This window comes from Branchiostoma floridae, chromosome 14 (assembly GCF_000003815.2).
Source record: "Branchiostoma floridae strain S238N-H82 chromosome 14, Bfl_VNyyK, whole genome shotgun sequence".
Taxonomy (NCBI): Eukaryota; Metazoa; Chordata; class Leptocardii; order Amphioxiformes; family Branchiostomatidae; genus Branchiostoma; species Branchiostoma floridae.
Window position 1 is genome coordinate 2,552,207 of NC_049992.1, and position 20,314 is coordinate 2,572,520.

Consider the following 20,314-nt stretch of genomic DNA (forward strand, 5'->3'; position numbering starts at 1 on the left):
CTTGTTTTCCTGTGGCGTGTTGACGGCCGCCAGGTGACCCCCCAGGGCTTGGCAGTACCTCTCCGCAGCCCACCAGACAAGCGGCGAGGGAAACTTCTGGTAACATCGTCCTTCAGACATCGTCCAGCCTTTCCCACAAGATGTGTAGTTCACATGATTCTCTACAAATAATTAGTATAAATGTTTGGTTAAGAACATATAAAAGCATGATATACATACTAGATTATATATATATATATATATATATATATATAGTAAAAATTCAAAACTTCAAATGCATCTAAATATCTTGTCCATTTCTAATATTGTCAATTACATAGCATACACTAATTAATGCGTAATATGTTTACCACCAAAGCAAAACCAAATCCAGAGCCTTATATTTCATGTACTTGATGTGTACAGTTTAGCAGATTATACAACTGCCATACGGTATCAAGCCTTACGGTAGATGGATTGTGTATTTCCAATCATATTTTACCTTTCATAGGACACCCCAGTAGTCCTACCCCCCATGTAGTCCTGCCCAGCCGTGATTCCGGTGTAAGCCTCACCACCCTGGCCGGCACTGCTATGGCCAGGTAATGCTCGTCTTTGTCAGCACTACTGGTGAAGTTGTGCTAAGGCATCAAAACATGTTGGCGATTAGATTTATGATTAAAACTCTACCTTTTTTACATCTGAATATTAGATATCTGTACAAATCTAAAGTATTTTTCTTCATCTGAAAGAGAAAAGTAGGTAAGAGACAAGAGCAAAATACGAATTGGCATCTCCTAGTAGGTGAAATGTTGAGTAGGTTGTGAAAAGGCAAAGTCTAAAGCTTCCAGAGTGAAGTTAATGTTTATATACCGTCCGTCCGTCCAGTTCCGTATACTCTGCCAAACAGTCGGCCCAAACCCCGTACTTCAACGAAAATGTGAGAGTCTGCGATCGGCTTAAACCGGAAACAACCACTCCGGTAAGCTGTACGGGCGCTTCCAGGGTAATCTGCAGCCAGTCATCAGGTCCCTCTACCACCCAATCTGTCAGGGTGAGCTCAAGGGTACTGTGGATGACCTGGTTTGTACCAATACCTTCTTCGATTGAAAACTTCTCTTGAAGTATGGATATTGGTAACAAACAGGCTCCCCGACCTACGGGAAAATATGTTATTAATATGTTAGAAATATATATATATATATATATATATAGAGAGAGAGAGAGAGAGAGAGAGAGAGAGACATGATTTATATGTTTACGTTCCGTAAAGTAAACATAATAATGAAGTACTGGAGCAATTGCAATTGCAAATCCATATGTAGAAAGCCGTAATAAGACAGTACCATGTTCATTTATGGAGACTTTTATGGATGTTGTGTAATGAAATTATGAGTAAATTGATCACAGCTCTGATTTAAAATTTCATGTAAATGTACCTGTAAACTGTAGCTTTAGCTACCGTTTGCTTTTATTGAGCAATTATTTCGGTGTTCATAAAAAAAAACATCGCTTTACCAATACAGGCATCTTCGTCTGAAGCATCCACACAATCCGGTATGCCGTCACAGATGCTGTTTCTGGATACAAACCGGTTGGACCGGATACACGGAAATCGGTCTGCGTACATAGCTGAACACAAACAAAAATACGTTTTAGTTTTTATTCCTTTTAACTCTGTGTCGTTATAGTACAGTCGGTTAAAGGGGCATTCCACTCCAGAAGGGGGTGGTGTTTTCCAATAGATAATGTGTCAATGAATACATAATCAGCCGAATTTTGTGGAATTCACCTTGGGATGAATTGCGCGATGTGTGTTTTGTAAAACAATAACACTCACTAAACCCATGCAGACCCTACCCATTTATTCCTTATACACATATAGACACTTTGTTTATCATGCATATGTTCGGAATAAATGAGGATCGCTAAGCACACCGAGAAGGCAAACTGCCCATAAGATACCAAAGAACATATAACAAGACGAGATTTCTTGTATTCAGCCATAGGATTAATTCAATTAGAGGGTACTTTGGGAGTTTAGTAGAAGACTGAATGCTTTTGAGGCACGTGGAGCAACTGGGTACTTAATCGTACAATGTGAAGTAGTATGCATTTATTACTTCCTAAAATTAATATCTATCAGAAAATAACACTGCCGTATGGAGTGGAATGCCCCTTTAAGAATCAATAGGCATTAGTTTGTGTGTAAGACATTTATTTACCACATCTCCTCGGACGTTCGTCCGTGCCTGTCCTGCAGTCTTCTTCGCCATCACAGAACTGAGCCATATTGATTTCCTTGTATGTGTCTATGGCTAGCAACGTATCCCGACATCTGATTTGCACTGCGTCATATATAAAAAAAATGCAGGATTCAGTGAGGTCAACTTTGAATGCCTACATTAGCTTAAATGAGTGCATATGTGAGTATTTCTGTGTTCGTTGTGTGTACGGAAGGACAAGAAAAAAACTCGTAAATTTGGAAGTGTCCGTCATAGGCATTATTCACTTAAAGGACTATATACTATATATGTTTCCTTTCTGTGTTATTCTCTTACGAAATTTAAGTCTAAGAAATTCCAGTTGAATGTCTGTTAATGATGATGTAGTCTAGTGGAATCCCAACTAGTCTGCTTCAAAATATGCTTGTATTTGGGGGCTTAGTGCCGACTATGAAATCGTTATCATATGATGATAGTTGTAATCAACACCTACTACAGTCCTTTTCCTCTGTAAAATCCAAACAATTAGGTCGTCCATCACAGACGCTTACAGAAGAAATGCACTTGTGGGTTTCCTCACACGTGCCTCGGAAGCACTGTACTGCCTCTAAAGACAAGATGTTTGTTTTTATTGTTTTATTGATTCGCACAACAAAAATACTATCATCATATGATAACGATAAACAGTAGATGATACAGGTGCAAGGAAAGCTTACATAGCTTAAGTTATCCCCTACTCCTATAATGATTATCATCGATAAATAATAAATCGATAAAATAGTAAACGATACAATAAGGATAAGAATGGTATACATTGATGATAAATGATATTACATAGGATATGATAACTATGCAATAAAGATAATCCAATAATCAATGGCATAATCTAATATAATCTAAGATTGGCCTTTCCTTGTCTTTGAGGAAGGGAATGACAGTGTTTACATAGTCTGCGTATTTTTTTCTCAGCCGATAGAACAAATCGCATACGCCGTAGTTAACGTAGTGCTATAATAGCATAAGTCAAAACGCTTTTGCAAACTAATACTAGATCTCATCAATGTGTTTAGATCAATGTACGGCCACGGTAGACGTAATTCCTAGTAGCCTAGTAAGCCGGACATTAAGCATACATGTGAATCATTGTTGTAATCCTATATCCTAATACCTTATCTATTGCTGTTACATAAGTATAAGAGGAAAAGTTACCACAGCCTTGCTCGTCCTCCCAGTTACCGCAGTCGAACTCATTTCTATCATTACAGAAGTAGAAGCTTGAAGTGCACTCCCCTGTGCTGCAGACATAGTCATCAAAATCTAATTCTTTGGGGTCCTGGAACCATGTTTGGATAGCTGATCTAAGGGCTTTCCAAATTCCCGAACAGTTACCTGTCATAAACATATTTTAAAATCATATATGTGTTACAGATATAGTTGTGAGAATATCCTTCCTGGTATGGGTAAATTGCAAGGAATCTCAGCGCCTCCCATACCACGGTGCAGTCATCTGTCATTTGAAATCATACATGTAAATTATAGTTACATTGTTCTAACATGAAGACTTTTAACAATACATTGGCATCCGTAATGGTAATGATATCTCTATGATATAGATTAGATAAACATAAAGCGCATTTCATTTGGTAAAGCAAGCCACATGTCACGTCCCCATATCACAAGCATAGTTTTACCATGTATAGTGCAATAAATATGGAAAACACTACGAATTTGTGAATAGAAAATAATTTTTTTTACCACAACCCATTTCATCATCAGGGGGAACAAAGCCAGAAGAGGTATAGGTACAGTCAGGAACGCCATCGCAAACTTGGTCCTGCCCAATGCATATTTTCAGCCAGTAACAATAAACCCAGCCAATAGACTTGCAATACTCTTCTGTGATGTGAAAGAACATTGCGATGATTATTATGCACAAATCGATGGAAAGAGCAAAAAGTCATACGCCACGATGCAATGCAATGTACTGAACACGTATACGGAGAATTTAAATACATTTGAACGTAATGCAGGGGATTGTAGCCACTAATAATGGCTAATTTGTTAACCTTAACCGCAATTCTAGACTATGACCTCATCTCTTCGCCAAATGATGGTAACTTTTTCGATTGACGTATTATGAATAGCTCCCATCAGTAATACTAACAAGTTCCTTTTTTGCATAAAATGTCTTAGTTGATCAGCTTATCTACCAGAATAACGTAAGTTGTTAAAAGGATGAAAGGCTTATGTTAGGAAAAAGGCTTTGTAGCATTTCCTACTGAGTTATGTACATGGGGCCCTGATATGTACTTATTGTAACATTTCCTCCTATTCATGTCAATTAGGCCCTGATTGTAATGAAAAAGCATTTCATTATGTAAATCAGCATCTAAGGTACCTAATGTTAAAACCAGCGAGTATCAACCAACCCCTGCTACAGATAAGCTCCTCCAAAGTTTACAACAAAAACACCCAAACAGGCCACCAGGGGCCCATCGACGCTCGACACTTTCAGTATCTCTCAGAATTTAGAGCTCTGCTGCATTACCGTAAATAGCAGCTATGAGGCGTATACTCAAATTTGACCTTTACTTTCCCGATCGAGCCCTGCCCACCTACCAAGTATCATGAAAATCTACCCCCAGCTTCACAGAACGTCTTGAGTTAAGCTACGGACAAACATATATAAATACAAGGTCCACTGTAGCACCGTAGGAGGCCGCTACGATCGCGCGTCATACTCATTTTCAGACTTGACCTGACCTTCTACCAAATATCCACAGATCTCTCCTGTATGTGTTGTCTGGGGGGATTAATGACTTGAATCAAAGAATGATCTAATCATATTCGTTTTCTCTATATTCTATAGATGAAAAATGTACCGCAGTTTGCTTCGTCATCAGAGCATGACTTTGTGTTGAATTTCTCAGCATTGTGCCTGGTGTTCATCCGACCTGGTTTACATGTATGAACGCCATCGCAAATATCCTCGGGGAAGTAGCATGTTGTAAGCTGGTCGCACTGGCACCTAGATCCTCCAATAGAGTCGCAGTGTGCATCTGGTTTTGAAGGCAATTCACAAGAAAAATGAAAATCCACGAGAAACTTATCTATAGTCGAAGTCCGACCAGCAATAGCCTATAGTTACAAAAGGCACTCTTTATCATGTTACGAACACAGCATTTTTTCACCACAGACAAAAAGACTCACATAGGCTGAAAGTAACGGTATTTATTTCTAAGATTTTTAATATGTATGTATGTATGTATGTATGTATGTAGCTTTATTAACCGTATCAGGTCTTAAAAGAGTTTTTTTGGTTGCATATCATAATATACAGCATATTGAAGCTTACACCGAAGGGCTGTTATACTGGCTATATTTAGATACTGATACAGATACAGATGTAGAATATCTTTTCTATATGTATATTCAATGCTGAACGTCGATCTTTCGAAACCTTTGGAAGTATGATATAGCCAAAACCTGCTCAATACGACCCCTCGTCGTTTTGGACAGGTGGTCGGTTTAAAGAGTATCAACTCACAACATGTCCAAGGCATAGTAAAAATGGTTTCCGATTTTCGTACAGCAAAATTTGCTCCCTTCAATACGTAGACTCATTAGCCCCATTTACCCCATAAGACCCCCCAATTACCCCATAAGACCCACCAACGTGCATTCACCGCGATCTTTATTTTGAACATAACATCATATGGAAGTCAAAATCCGACACAAACTGGCCGATTTTGGCACAAAATTATGCTAGTTATCCTCGACAATCGATGACACCTCATATGACGTTGTCGTTATTGGCAGTGATTTGGTTCTGTGCGGCCCCAATTGTTGGCGGTGGCCAGGTGGTCGTCTTGAAAAGGTCGCTAAATGCTTACGTCAATGGGGACATTTTTTGGAGGAAAAGCGGTCGTAATGACAAGCTGATGGGCTTGAAGAGCTGGTCGCTTGGGCAGGTTTGACTGTATATGTTTTATCAAATTGTGATATTTGATTTGTCTATATAATAACGTAAAAGACTTCACCAAAATGCAAGGTGGAAGTTAAAACCATCGTCAGCAATACAACAAACCTTATAGCATCTAAATGCTACAAACGATACTAACCACAGTGTTTTTCGTCCTCTCCATTTGCACATTGTTGGATAGTATCACAAACAAAGTCCATGGGTAAACAGGTGTTTTCTCCGGGGCATTTCCACGGGCGCCATCCGTCGCATGGATATTTCAATCCTACAAAATTAAGATCATGTACACCTCGTTTCTATACCCGATAAATCTATCAGCCAAAGGATTACGATACATTTTTTCAGGTTTAAGCAAATATGTGATGACAGAATACGTTAAATATTATGTAGAAAATAATCGCTACTTGTTTTATATGTGCACATATCAACGCTAGTTCACCTTTATCGGCGGGGTAACCCATTCCTTTTAAAAACAAGGTTTTTAGGGATATCAAGTTAACGGACGGTGGCTTTAAAATGCAACATTTTCAAAATGTTGTAATTGGAAATCACCGTCCGTCGACTTTCTATTCCTAAATATTGTATGTTTTAGATACAACGGATATAGATATGTCCGTAAATAAAGATGTACTACCGTTATACATAATACAAATAAATGTCATGCAAGCTCTCGAGTTAGTAACGAACCTTGGGCACAGTTGGTTTCATCGTCAATGCCGGGTAGTTCCATATTGTCGATTACTCCATCACATACACGATCGAGTGGAAAGCATCCAAATGCCGCGACGAACAATTCGTCATAAGACTGCAGGTAATCCAAAGTCCAATGATGTAGCTGAATCATACTAGGTATGCCAATATCTCCACAGTGGTCTAGTAAAAAAAAAGAAGAAAAACAGGATGAAATAAATTCAATACTAAAGCATAGAAAATTAAACGTATACGAAAACTTAATGGGAATGTAAGCTTAAGAACAATGTTTTTTCTAAACACGGAAGTTTTTAGCCTGAAACAACAATAAGCTTATATTGTATGTGTACAACTTATATATACAAGGCCCGTGATCATCGAAGCGTTACCACAGCCGATCTCATCCGAGAAGTCCCTGCAGTCCGCGAAACCGTCACATCTCTCCTGCCGACTGATGCACCTTCCGAAAGGAGGAAGAGAGGATCTACAGGGCCAGTACCCGATAGACTCACACAGGGCACCTATAGTTTGCAGGTAGAAAAAAAAATCAAGATAAAACTGTAAACTAGAGTTCCACGAACACATACCTTTGCCAAATAAACCAGGTTTGTTATGTAGAATGATGTCTGTAGACATAAATGTGTTACTCATTACATTTTATTTTATATGCCCGAAGTTGGTTCATAACATTTCGCCATTGCTTATACAAATTAGATCCCTATTTACATAATGATATTAAATTGCATTAAGCATCACTTAAGCTATCAGCATACCAAAAATCATGATGATCCTTTCATCCCTTCTTGACTTATTCTCTTTCAAAGTAGGAAACCAAACCGGCCCCTGCAGTTCAAGAAAAGACGTTACCGCACCCAAACATACACCTCTTACTCTCTGCCATCTTTCTCAGTTCCATATGTGTCAAGTTTGAAAGTCCTATCACGGAATGCATTGGATTCATCAACTTTCCGCATTATGCAAATTATCTGTTAATTTATATAACTAGTATCTCATTATGTAAGTTTTACTTAGGATATCTACATACCAAAAATCATGACGATCCGTCAACATGTCCATAGTTTGCCATTAATTATGCAAATGAGATAATCATCTGCATAATTAATATGTATAGATATTTCTTTCTTTCTCGGCTACAAATGTGACAAGTTTGAAAGTCCTATAAAGGAATGCAGTGGATTAACAAACTTTCCTCATTAATTATGCAAATTAGCTGTAGATTTGCATAATTAGAATTCCATCATGTAAGTCTTCCCTTTGGCTATCTACATACCAAAAATCATGACGATCCGTCAACATGTTTATATTTTCTCATTAATTATGCAAATGAGGTCGTCATTTGCATAATCAACATGCATTGATATTTCTCTCTTTCTCATCTATATATGTGACAAGCTTGAAAGTCCTATCATGAAATGCAGTGGATTCCTAATTTGCATAATTAGTATTCCATAATGTACGTTGTTACTTGGGCTATCTACATACCAAAATTCGTGATGATCCATCAACACGTTCTCGAGTTATTCTCGTCCAAAGTTTGAAAGGAAATCGGCGACTGCAATTCCAAACAAGCCGCTAGGGGGTCCAAACTTATAGTACTTACTTTCTGCCCCAAAAGGGACTCAAAAATCATAACCACAGCATGTCCAGAACACGAGATATCAAAAATTGAGGTTCTGCTGCAGTACCCTAGCAAGCCGCTAATGGGCCCATTATCGAACTTGACCTTCATTTTCCCGACCCCTATCCACCTACCAAATATCATCGGGATCCATTCAAGGCTTCTCGAGTTATGCTGTTAACACAGACTCACACAGACAGACAGACAGAATCACAAGCCTAAAACATAACCTTAGCCATTCTGGCAAACGTAATAAAGACGTATTGTCTAATGTGCACTGTTTTTTTGATACCATGAGAAGTACCATGATCTGTTCAAACTATCTGAACGCAGAGAAACGTACTGTAATGTGAAGATAAATATTACCACTGTTACAGTTTTCTTCGTCCGAGCCGTCCTCACAGTTGGAAACGCCATCACACAGAAACTCTGCTTTGATACAACCTGGGGCACCACGGCACTTCCAGAAGGCGGTGTCACCGAACAAACCGTGAAGGGAGCAGAATTCGTCTTTCAAAAGTAAATGTTATCAAAGCCATCAAACGTGAGATAATAATTTAGACAATAATGTTATTACATATAAAATTTAATTTTCTGACTTTTATAATGAATTTGTGCACAGTTTACCATACGAAAAATTACAGCAATCCAGGTGTTCTACTTGATTTAAGAACATGTACCTTAGTTTCTACATAACACATTCTGGAAGCAGAGGCGGCGGCAGGAAATTTCGTCTGGGGGGGCGAACTTTTACTAATAGAATTTTGCGGCTCACGCTTACGTAGCGCCGAAGGCGCTACCCGTCGCGCCGTAGGCGCGACCACGCTAGGGGGGTCCGGGGGCATGCTCCCCCGGGAAAATTTGAAATCTAGACCCTCTAAAACGGCATTTCCTGCGTTTTGACGGGCAAATTTTGCTGTCAGACTAAGGAAAGTTTGATGGCAATTCTGTTAGAAAGACACATGGTTTTAGCGAGGGCGATGGCCCCAAAATATTTTCACGATTTCGAGTGCAGAAGGTGCGAGCTGTCGCAAGGTTGGTTGGTCTTGGGAAATTTCGAAATCTGCACCCTCTGAAACGACATTTTCTGTATTTTGAGGGGAAAATTTTGCTGGCAGACTATGCTAAATCTTATGACATTTCTGTCAAAGAAAAAGATGTTTGAGGGCGATGACCTAAGCTACCACGCACAAATTTTCACCATGTCGTTGTGAGCGCCGGAGGCGAAAGTCATCGCTTGGGAGGTCCGGAGAAAATTTTAAAATCTTGACCGTCATTTCCTACATTTTAGTGGCCTTTCTGCTTGTAAACTAAGCTAAGTACGATAGTGCAATTTCTATTGGTTTAAAAGATTTTTCAGAGCAACGCTACAGCAAAATATTGTCCTGCGCCAAAGACGCAGCCGTCACAAGGGAGGTCTGGCGAAATTTTGAAATCGGGACTCTCTGAAACGCCATTTCTTGCATTTTCAGGGGTAAATTTTGCCGTTAGACTAGCTTGATTTTATGAAATTTCCATCATCAAAAAAATACACAAGGCTTCAGCTTGATTTTTTGGGGGGGCGACGCCCCCCCAACATATTTTCCGGGGGGGCAGCCGCCCCCCCTGCCCCCCCGGTGCCGCCGCCACTGGGAAGCCACTATGATCTATCACGACGGCCCTAGTCGTACAAAAGAAATATACAGACTTCTGAAGAAAAAGTAACAGGTAAAGTTCTCACCGCATTTGATCTCGTCCGAGCCGTCCAAACAGTCACTCTTGCCATCGCAAACTTCCGTGATCTTCACGCAGCCTCTCAAATCACGGCACTGGACAATGTCTCGCAGAAGAAAAGATTGTGCGTAAAGGTAGCTGGTGCAGCTGTCTGCAAAGTTGATGTACACAATTTAGAAGTGACACTCTTTCTCTGCAGTTGAGTTTATGTATGTGTGTGTTTGGCATAGTCTGGATAGCCTGACTAACAGCGTGTGTGTGTATGTGTATGTGTGTGTGTGTGTGTGTGTGTGTGTGTGTGTGTGTGTGTTTGTGTGTGTGTGTGTGAGTGTGTACATGTGTGTGTGTATAAGTCACATATGCTGAGGAAGAAGGTGAGTTGGATAGAATGAGACATCTAATTGAGGTTGTGAGTCAAACCCCGGGGATGAAAACAAATAGCCAGCGGTCGTTCAATTAATAAAATTCCGCGGAAAAAGTAATATTATGACTATTTAAAACAGTCATAAACCTGCAAAAAATCAAGACATGACCGTTCAGGACAGGAAGTGGCGAACGGATCCGTAAGTTTGATATTTTCCGGTTCCCTCAATTGAACCGAAGACCATGATATCTGACAGTGGTCTATCTTTCACATGATGGTTTCTATGAATATCGTGTAAAAAAGAACCATACCGAGACAGTCCCGCTCGTCCTCCTTGTCTTCCCTGCAGTTCCATTCCCCGTCGCACACACGGCTGGGGCTGTAGCAGCCTGCGTCTCCGGTGCACACCCGTCTGTGCTTTTCTGGGCAGCCGGCAATCCCTGGAAACACAAAAGGGGATGTTTTCTCAATAATATTCTCCTCTGCGCTGAACACATGGAGATAAGATGCTAGGAGCTTTAATTTGTAAATTTCTTGTTATGTACATGAAATATTTTCACCAGCATAAGCGTTTGTGTGTGTCTGTCAAGAAGATAAATCAAGAACGACTGGATGTAGTGGTTTGATACTCGGTGTGTTGGTAGGGTGTGGAAATTATTAGATTTTTGGTTTGAGCCCCCAATGGCTTATTAGGTCACATTTCCAAAGCGGCGCTCGGCCGGGATGTTTGAAGAAACGAAAAATTAGGATTTATGCCTAAAAATATGCACAAATCATGCCCATGAATTTTTTTTTAAATCTTTTGTATTTTGATGTATTTTATATCATTCTTCTCGCTCCCGAAAGCTGCCCGACCGCGCCCCGGTTAGGAAATGTGACCTAAGCCTAACACTTAACGTTAGATTTTGGAACTGCAGGGGAATTTTTCTTAAGACATTCCAAAGACGATAACGAAAGAAAGGAACGACGGTTAAGCAAGTACTGGAGTTGCTCAGTTTTGAAATGCACAAAAGCCACTAGTCTTCAACAGATAAGGAATTGAAGTATGTCTTCACACAATTAAGTGTAGCCTCACAAGTCAGCTCACAAAAATTATAAAGCATAACTGGCCATGGTCTGCCTGGAAGTGTGTCTCAGACAATTTGACCCAGATACAACTTGTACAGTCCTACAGAGCCCCAGTATACGCTGGTCTCTTTTGGATTACGAACTATGAATATCACCATAAACCATACTAGGTATCAAAGCTAGTTGACCTGTGGGGAAGACAGTTACACGGTTGCAAAATATAAGTAGATCTTTGCTGAGAGTTAGTTCGAACAAGAATTTGAAACTGAAGGCCCTGATACAACATTACTCCCGAGCTCTTGTGTCAAAACAAACTGTGAACACCTGAACTGTACTGCGTTGGGTTTTATGCTTGCAGCAACTATCTGGGTCTTTTTCCTATGTCTGAAAATTATTTCTTAAAAAAAATTGTGGACAGGAATTTTGACTTCTTGATATGCATCTTTGATATGCAAATCTATTCCTGTCGTCTGCTGTAATACCAAGCCATTTTTCCTGTAGCCAGACGGGTAGAGATATCCTGCAGGGTCTAGTCTATTTATGATGTTGGGAGGAAATCGGCCTTTTTTTCGGGGAAATCTACCCGGTTGTTTAGGAAGATTCCTCATTTAACCATAGCCAAAAAATGGCAACTTATCATTTTCTGTCCCATTGGTAATGTATAATAGGACAGGTAACAAACGTTACCGGTAACGTTAGTTACAACAGTAGACTTTACCCTGTTTTCTTCGAAAGGACTTACCTTATTGACTACATTATTTAGGTATAAGTGGACGTCCCTAGGAACATTTAACCCTATTCAGACCGGGGGGGGGGGGGGCTTTTGAGGCCTGCGCCAACTTCGATGTCCTATAACGCCAGAACGCCTTACGCTAAAGCCACCAAATTTGGTGAGTTTTCCCAAAACATTATTGGCAACAATTTTACGAAGTTTCACACATTTTCCATTTTTTCGTGTTACCATGGCAACCGTTTGCTGACAGGCAGTTTTGCAAAAAATCACTATTTTTGGTTCTAACAATGTATTTTTCACATTTATTTGCCATATTACTGCTATTTTGTTACATAAATAAAATCTTAATTTCCTCCCACGGATTAAATTAACATAAATCTTGTGAATGAAAGGCATCTTAATTTTTCTGCAGTATCGAAATCAACTGATTTATAGTCATGTGATTTATATGGTCATTTGTAATATTTCAAATTTTCAAGTACTAATGTCAAATTAACAATTGTTTCTTATACCAATCATGAAATGTTAATGTACAGTAAATAAAGAAGCAAAAGATTCGTGGTCTCGTACAGCAGTTTCGTTCATCATCGTCATCATCCCCACAGTCCACGATGCCGTCACACACACTGCATTCTGGGATACATTTCCCGCTGTAGGGGCAAATGATCTCGTCCTTTGCGCATAGACGTTTTTCTGATAACAAAAATTAATAAGTTAGATCAATAACAATATACTTGATGCAGTGCATTATTTGAAATAGCAGAAGAGCGAAATATTGATCTGTTGTGCTTTCTAAATAATTCTATAATGATAGGAAATCTCACGCGCTCCCAGTCCAACAAATGACACATTTGCTTGAAAAACAAAGCGGGATGGCCAAAGAGAATGTTTTTGCAAAAGTTTTGGCACAACTCAATCATCCACCATAAAATTCTATACAACATAACCTTATTAGAAGTTCGAGCCACGAAAACATTGTAATGTAGCTATCGTTGAGATTGATAGATTGCTTATTCCTTTTTAGACACGTAACACAGGTTAAGTGAAGCTTAAATGAAGCATAAATCATTAAATAAAACAAGTGCTTTAAATTTGAAAAAAAGATTCTGCCTTGGCGTGTTTGTAAGAACTGAAAAAGGTTAGTGATCGACATGTGCCAACTTAAAGGAGATGAGTCATTGTCATCGGACAATATGTACAAGATCTGTGGATGTCCAGGATGCCTGTTTGTCAGCAGTGTGATGAAGAATAGCTATCAAAGAATTTGCAGTCCATTGTTTAGATAAGTTAACCCTATCTAGACCGGGGGGGGGGGGGAGGGGCTAAAAGTGCCCGCACTAACTTTGACGTCGTATAACTGCCGAACGACGTGTGCTAGGACTACAAAACTTGGTGACTTTTCCTGACATATCGTTGGCAACAATTCTGTGAAAAAATTTGAGTTTGCAATGTTTCGTGTTGCCCATTCTCCTACAGCAGAGTACCGTCAGTCATTTATTCCTGACTGTACTCTGCTTTCCTTCCCTTTTGCCGGCGGTATTACCCGCCCTACTTATTACATATTAATGAGCTTGCCCTTATATGGGCAGTCAGCCGTTGGGGATCGGGCGTTGGCATGGTGAGCAAACAAAGTCATGGTAATACGTAACATGATTGGCTGATAGCTTCCCAGCGGCCTTTGCGAGACAGCTTCCGACAAAATGAAGCCCAAGGAAGGCCTGTTCTCTGATTGGTTGACAGCTTGTTTGTGGCGACAATCATAATACCCGTAGGTAGGCCCTGGGACAGCAGGGCCCCATAAGGTAGTGCCGTTGGGGACCGGGCGTTAGGAGGATGGTGTTGCCATGGCAACGGGTTTCTGACAGGCATATTTTACCAAATTTACTAATTTCAGTTTGAATTATGGAATGTCATGGTTTTATTGCTAGACCACACTTGATATCCTGTGTAATTTTGATTTACATTTCTAATTAAATATTCATAATTCATGCTAATGTGGTGACGTTATGGGTCAAAATCCAAGATGGTGGACAATGTCATCATCAACGGTAAATACATGTTATTTTTACTCAAATTCCGTCAAAATCTTTCATTTTCTTACAAAATACAATCACTTGACCTTTTGTAGTCCAGTTCTATTGGGTTTTGGGGTTATAAAAAGTAGAAAAAAGTTAGAAAAAAAGTATTTTAGAAAATTCAAGCTTGTCGATCCAAGATGGCGGACAAATGACGTCAATTTCTGACGTCATATAGGCGTCATTGTCGTCGTCATTGGCAACAAAAATACTTGGCAGACTTAAACCAAAAGAAGTTACCATTTATAGTCATCGTTTTGTTGAATACTTTTAGGTATAGCGAAATTCCATATTTAGACGATTTTAGCCCAAAATGACATTATGACGTCATAATTACGATACCAAAATTACTGAAAATATAAAATTTCGCTAGTACACCATCCCCTCCAAATTTGGTGATCGCAACCCAAGCCGTTTTGAAATTACGTAGGGGGGGGGGGGGGGGCAAAAGAGCACCCCCCCTCCCGGCCCCAGGAATCCCAAAAAAGCCCGGTCTAGATAGGGTTAAAGAACCCGCCGCATGTGCGAACATGAGCGGATCAAACCATTCCGGACAAAATGGGATAGGTAATCTCTCGTAACCCCTGCTTCACCTATTGGGTCAGTTAGTCCTCACTCATAGTGAGCAATTGGGCTGGTCTCAATCATGATGTTTCTGACCTAGGGCGAAGAGATGCTGTTACAGTTACAATCGTGTAACCCGCTAGCCGCTAGGTGGCCTATTATCGAACTTGACCTTTGTTGCCCCGACCCCTAACCACCTACCAAATATCATTAGGATCCATTCAAGGCTTCTCGGGTTATGCTGGTGACAGACAGTCAGACAGACAGGCAGACAGACAGACGTACAAGCCTAAAACATAAACTTGCCATTCTGGCGAAGGTAATAAAAACGACGCTGCAGATACACAAAAACCAGCTATAGGAGCCCCAAATTCACACTGCTTCTACCTTACATCAGTACCTATCTTCCACCTAAATGTCAAGACTACAGCTTGTCCACCAACCAGATCAACAATACCAACGTTCACTGACGGGATCAGCACACTTAATGAGCAGTGGAGCTGGTGTTACATCCTAGAATGTCGTCTATCCTAAAAGCGCTTTTAGGATAGAAGCGCTTTTAGGATAGACCGGCATCCAAAATGTGCTTCTATCCTAAAAGCGCTTATGGGATATCCAGAACACGTCGCAAGCGAGGAGCGCATTCTGGATATCCTGAATGTGCTTCTGTCGGAGCGCATTCAGGATAAGCCGGCGTGTTTATCCAGAACGTGCGCTTGTGGGAGGAGCTTAGTGTCTAAGGAGGTGGAGACTATCTTGTATGTGATTTTTCGTAGTCAACCTGAGGCCGCCATCTTTGTTCTCCCACGAGGTCACTTCCGGGTTTGATTGTGATAGAAGATCGCATATACTTACACCAAATCAACGTAGTTTGCAAAAACCAAATCAATTTTGGGGACTCCGTGGCCCGATCTAACCCTCACATAATCACGTAAAATCTAGGTTCAGCGCTTGCTTTATAAACTGCGTATTTCCATCACGTAGATTACGGCAGGTGTCGCGAGGTCGAATTAATATGGAAACTTTGGTGTAAACAATCGCCAGAAGTGACCGCTGCCATTTTCTCGTGACGTGTTGACTGCATAGACCCAACACACCGAGGTAGTATCGCTATCTCCGGTTCGATAGTTCGAAACAAAACCAGAAGCTGAAATTTCAGCAAACCATTAACAAAGTCTGCACAGGAGAAGACAGATGTCGGCCGCCTTCGACAGGAGCGCATTCAGGATATCCAGAATGCGCTTCTTCGCTTGCGACGTGTTCTGGATATCCTAGAAGCGCTTTTAGGATAGACGCAGATTTTGGATGCAGATCTATCCCAAATGTGCTTCTATCCCAAACGCGATTCTAGGATATCCAGAATGCGCTCCTTCGCTTGCGACGTATTCTGGATATCCCAGAAGCGCTTTTGGGATAAAGCACATTTTATCCCAGAAGCGCTTTTTAGGATAGACGACAAGATACTTTTCTTGTTAGACGAACATCTGCTTCTATCCCAGAAGCACTTTTGCGATAGAATGCAACCTGGGAACTGAATGGCTTGGGGAATTGATCAATGTGCAGCTGGACGTTTTCACTGACTGTCATCATGTTTTATTATGGTACATTTTGTAATACATTTTATATGGTACATTTTGTAGTACATCTTGGGATGCACTATTGAGAATTGCTTTCTGTGTCTTCCATGCACAATTAGATTGATGAAAACCATATAGTGAGAATCAAAAGGACAAAATAGTGTTTAGTCTGCATGGAATTAGGTTTGATAAATGTCCCATTATCTGTGTACACTGTATACATATTGTATTCAGCAGTGTATAATTACCTCTGTGCATTAACTTGCAATAAAGATAACTTCCATTAGAAGGTTTGTCATCTTTTCTTTTCATATCCATGAAGGAGAAATAAAAGCTACTATACAGTACGACAGGGCTTTGAGAAATTTCATCACTAACTAAAAAGACTGTTGCAGATATATATCATCACATTCAGTCCCTCCATGCTTTTATTTCAGAAACAAGATGTCTTGAATAAATGACTCTAAATGGTGGAATTCGCACATCAGCCAGCATTCAGCGCAATTATCGCAAGTAGACTGTCGCGACGTCTCGCGATCGCGAGGTCGAACCAAATATGGAAACAATCACCGCTTGCGGTCCTGTCAATCACCATGATTGACGGCGACAAAGAAGCGCGTCTGGGATATCCAGGATGCGCTCTGGCTTAGGGCGCTTTTAGAATAGAAGCACATTTAGGATGCAGGCTTATCCCAGACGCGCTTCTATCCTAAAAGCGCTTTTGGGATAGAGCACATTTGGGATAGTACACTGGTCTCAATGATGATGTTTCTGACTTAGGGAGAAGAAATTCTGTTATAGCTTTATGGAACCCGCAACCTTGAAGTGGCCTTCGGGTCACACATTAAAATGACCTTAGTTTTTGTACCAGGTGCCCATTAAATAAAAAAATGACATCTGATTGTGCATTTTAAAGGAGCCACTAAGTTGAGTACGTGTTTTATCACAAAACAGAGTGATCTTACCCTTTTGTGTTGCGTAGCACATTGATCGTCCTTTCAGGCCCACCTGGCACACATCCTTGCCGACAGGCGTTGGTAGAACATTTGCAAACACGCGGTTGTTGAAGTCTACACCCCAGACGATTCCGTCTCCCACAGCCACCTGCCGCAGATTTACTCCTGGTACGTGCACCCACTCTTTACCAGGGGAGGTTTCGTTCAGAAATGTCCCCACTCTGTGATACACGGAGCCTGAATGGTCCGCCGCCCAAACTCCTGCACCTCCTACTGACACGGACGCGAAGCAGCCACCAACTGATTCCCAGTCGTACTTCGCTGTGTGAAGAAAAGACGTTAAACAGAAAGGATACACAGGATGATCCTGTCAACAACTTTTTGTTATTTGACGTCACGAAAACATTCCCTTGCCGATTCCGAGGCTTAGTAAAGAGTAATTTGAACGATGTCAACAACTATTATTTGATAATCACCTTTCTATTAAGCATCTGTTATTGGATATAGGGACAGGTTTGCGTTTCATAATAGTTCAGAAAAAAACATCTATGTTTTTTTCCTTATAAAAATTGGCGGTGTATCGTACCGTAGTACAGTCTCAACACATAAAAGGCTGGTATTAATGCATTTATGTATGTCATGTTACCTGAAATTTCACAGTAGAAAGGTGCACGCCACACCTTGCCGCCCCTATCAACCGCCCACAGCTGCCCAGTTCTAGAGCTAACGCTGATTTCTTTCATGTTCATTGCTGGTACATCTGCCCATTGATAGTTTTCAGACGTCTCTGAGCTAAAGCTAAAGCCTGCGAAGACAGAGTCGGTAACACAATTAGTAGAAAACAGTTTTTTTTTAAAATAAATAACGCCAGTAACTATCATGTTTATAAGGTCATGTTACAATAGGCCAAATAGCAACTGGATATGATTTTGAAACGGCCAGACGTTTCGGAAAGAATCCACTTTCCTTCGTCAGTGACACTGAAGTGATCTGCAAGAAACAGGTCTTTTATACTCTATGAATGACGACAATTTCAGCTTTCCAATAGGAAACGTTGTAAGACAATTCAGACTGAAGACAATTTGGATTCCAAAGAAAAGAAAGGTAAGGCAAAGTCAAGCTGAAGACAATTTGGATTTCAAAGGATAGCAAGGCTAAGACACAGTTAATGCAAATGAGTCAATTAGCTCCTGTTGTTTTTAGTTGCAGGAGCTAAAAGTTCATAGTTAGAGTATAAAAGACCTGTTTCTTGCAGATCACTTCAGTGTCACTTCAGAGTAACTATTTTTTGGTGTATCGTATTACCTGGATGTCTAACCTTCTACGGCCTTCCCAAAATCCACAAACAGGATGTCCCCCTACGCCCCATAGTGTCCAGCATAGGATCAGTCACGTACGAGTTATCCAAATTTCTAGCTAAGATTCTGGGACCTGTAGTGGGAAAGTCTCAACATCATGTCCAGAATAGTGCAGACTTTGTTGACAAAATCAAAGATCTCCGGGTAGAAGAAGATGAGACCATCACCTCTTACGATGTCTGTTCGCTTTTCACTTGCATACCTCCCAAGGACGCAGTCTCAGTAGTCAAGGAAGCCCTGGAGGCTGACGACACACTAACAGAAAGAACCAAGCTATCTCCAGACCAACTGTGCAAACTGCTAGACCTTTGCCTAGGCTGTACCTATTTTACTTTCAAAGGACAGTTCTACCAACAACTACATGGCTGTGCTATGGGATCGCCAGTGTCGCCCATTGTTGTATACCTCTACATGGAGAAGTTTGAAGAGAAGGCTCTCAGTACTTTCAAGGACCCCCCCCCCCCCACTTAACTGGTTCCGCTATGTAGATGACACTTATTGCAAGCTAAAACAGAGAGTAGCTGATGACTTCTTTGACCACATCAACCAAGTAGATAAGAACATCAAGTTCACACAGGAGTCAAGTCATGACAACATGCTCCCCTTCCTAGATACCAAAACTATCATAGAGATGGACGTCAGCCTTCAGTTCGAAGTATACAGGAAACCGACGCACACTGACCAATATCTGGCCTTTGACTCTCACCACCCTTTGGAACACAAGCTGGCAGTGATAAAAACCTTGTATCATCGGGCAGACAGCATTGTTTCCTCTGACAAAGCCAAAACAGAGGAACACAAACACCTCCGAAGTGCTTTAAACAAATGTGGCTACCATACTGGACCTTCAACAAAGCCCTCAAACCCTCGGACCACTCAAAGAAAACAGCCAAGTGCAAGGCATTGACCGACAGAAAGAAAGCCAACATTACCATCCCCTATGTCCAAGGAGTTTCGGAAAAACTCAGACGGATCTTCCAAAACTTCAACATCGCCACTAACTTCAAACCGCACTCAACCCTCCGACACAAACTGGTACATCCAAAAGACAGACCACAGAAAGGTACCAAGGCCAATGTAATCTACAGACTCAAATGCGAAGAACCCAACTGCAACAGTACGTACATTGGTGAGACCAGCCGGCCACTAAAGGCAAGAAACTAAGAACACTGCAAACCATTTAGGTCAACGGCTACTCTTCTGCTATTTCCAACCACCTAGAGCACAACCAAGGACATTCCTTCAACCTCCAATCTACCGACATCCTAGACCGTGAAGCCCGCTGGTTTGAACGGGGAGTTAGAGAGGCCATATATGAGAGAATATACAATCCCACCCTCAACAGAAAAGGGGGACTACGCATGGAAGTTTCCGGCACTTGGGACATAGCA

General features: G+C 40.8%; 2 protein-coding genes across 2 annotated transcripts in view; both read right to left on the bottom strand.

Annotated features, from left to right (window-relative positions):
• Nucleotides 1-2,271, bottom strand: part of LOC118430875 — an 8,684-nt gene extending 6,413 nt beyond the window's left edge. Inside the window, exons 1-4 of the mRNA XM_035841910.1 lie at nucleotides 2,205-2,271; nucleotides 1,498-1,611; nucleotides 853-1,025; nucleotides 510-620 (exon numbers count right to left, since the gene is read on the bottom strand). Of these exons, the coding sequence (XP_035697803.1) occupies nucleotides 510-620; nucleotides 853-1,025; nucleotides 1,498-1,611; nucleotides 2,205-2,271 (465 nt within the window). The remainder of the gene's footprint in view (nucleotides 1-509; nucleotides 621-852; nucleotides 1,026-1,497; nucleotides 1,612-2,204) is intronic.
• An 8,460-nt stretch (nucleotides 2,272-10,731) lies between these two features.
• On the bottom strand, nucleotides 10,732-18,338 carry LOC118430876. The gene is made up of 5 exons (XM_035841911.1): nucleotides 18,212-18,338; nucleotides 17,575-17,886; nucleotides 12,964-13,086; nucleotides 10,904-11,032; nucleotides 10,732-10,739 (listed from the first exon to the last, which is right to left on the bottom strand). The coding sequence occupies exons 1-5, from the start codon at nucleotides 18,312-18,314 to the stop codon at nucleotides 10,732-10,734; spliced, it is 675 nt and encodes a 224-aa protein (XP_035697804.1). The 5' UTR covers nucleotides 18,315-18,338.
• Between the last annotated feature and the right edge of the window lie 1,976 nt (nucleotides 18,339-20,314).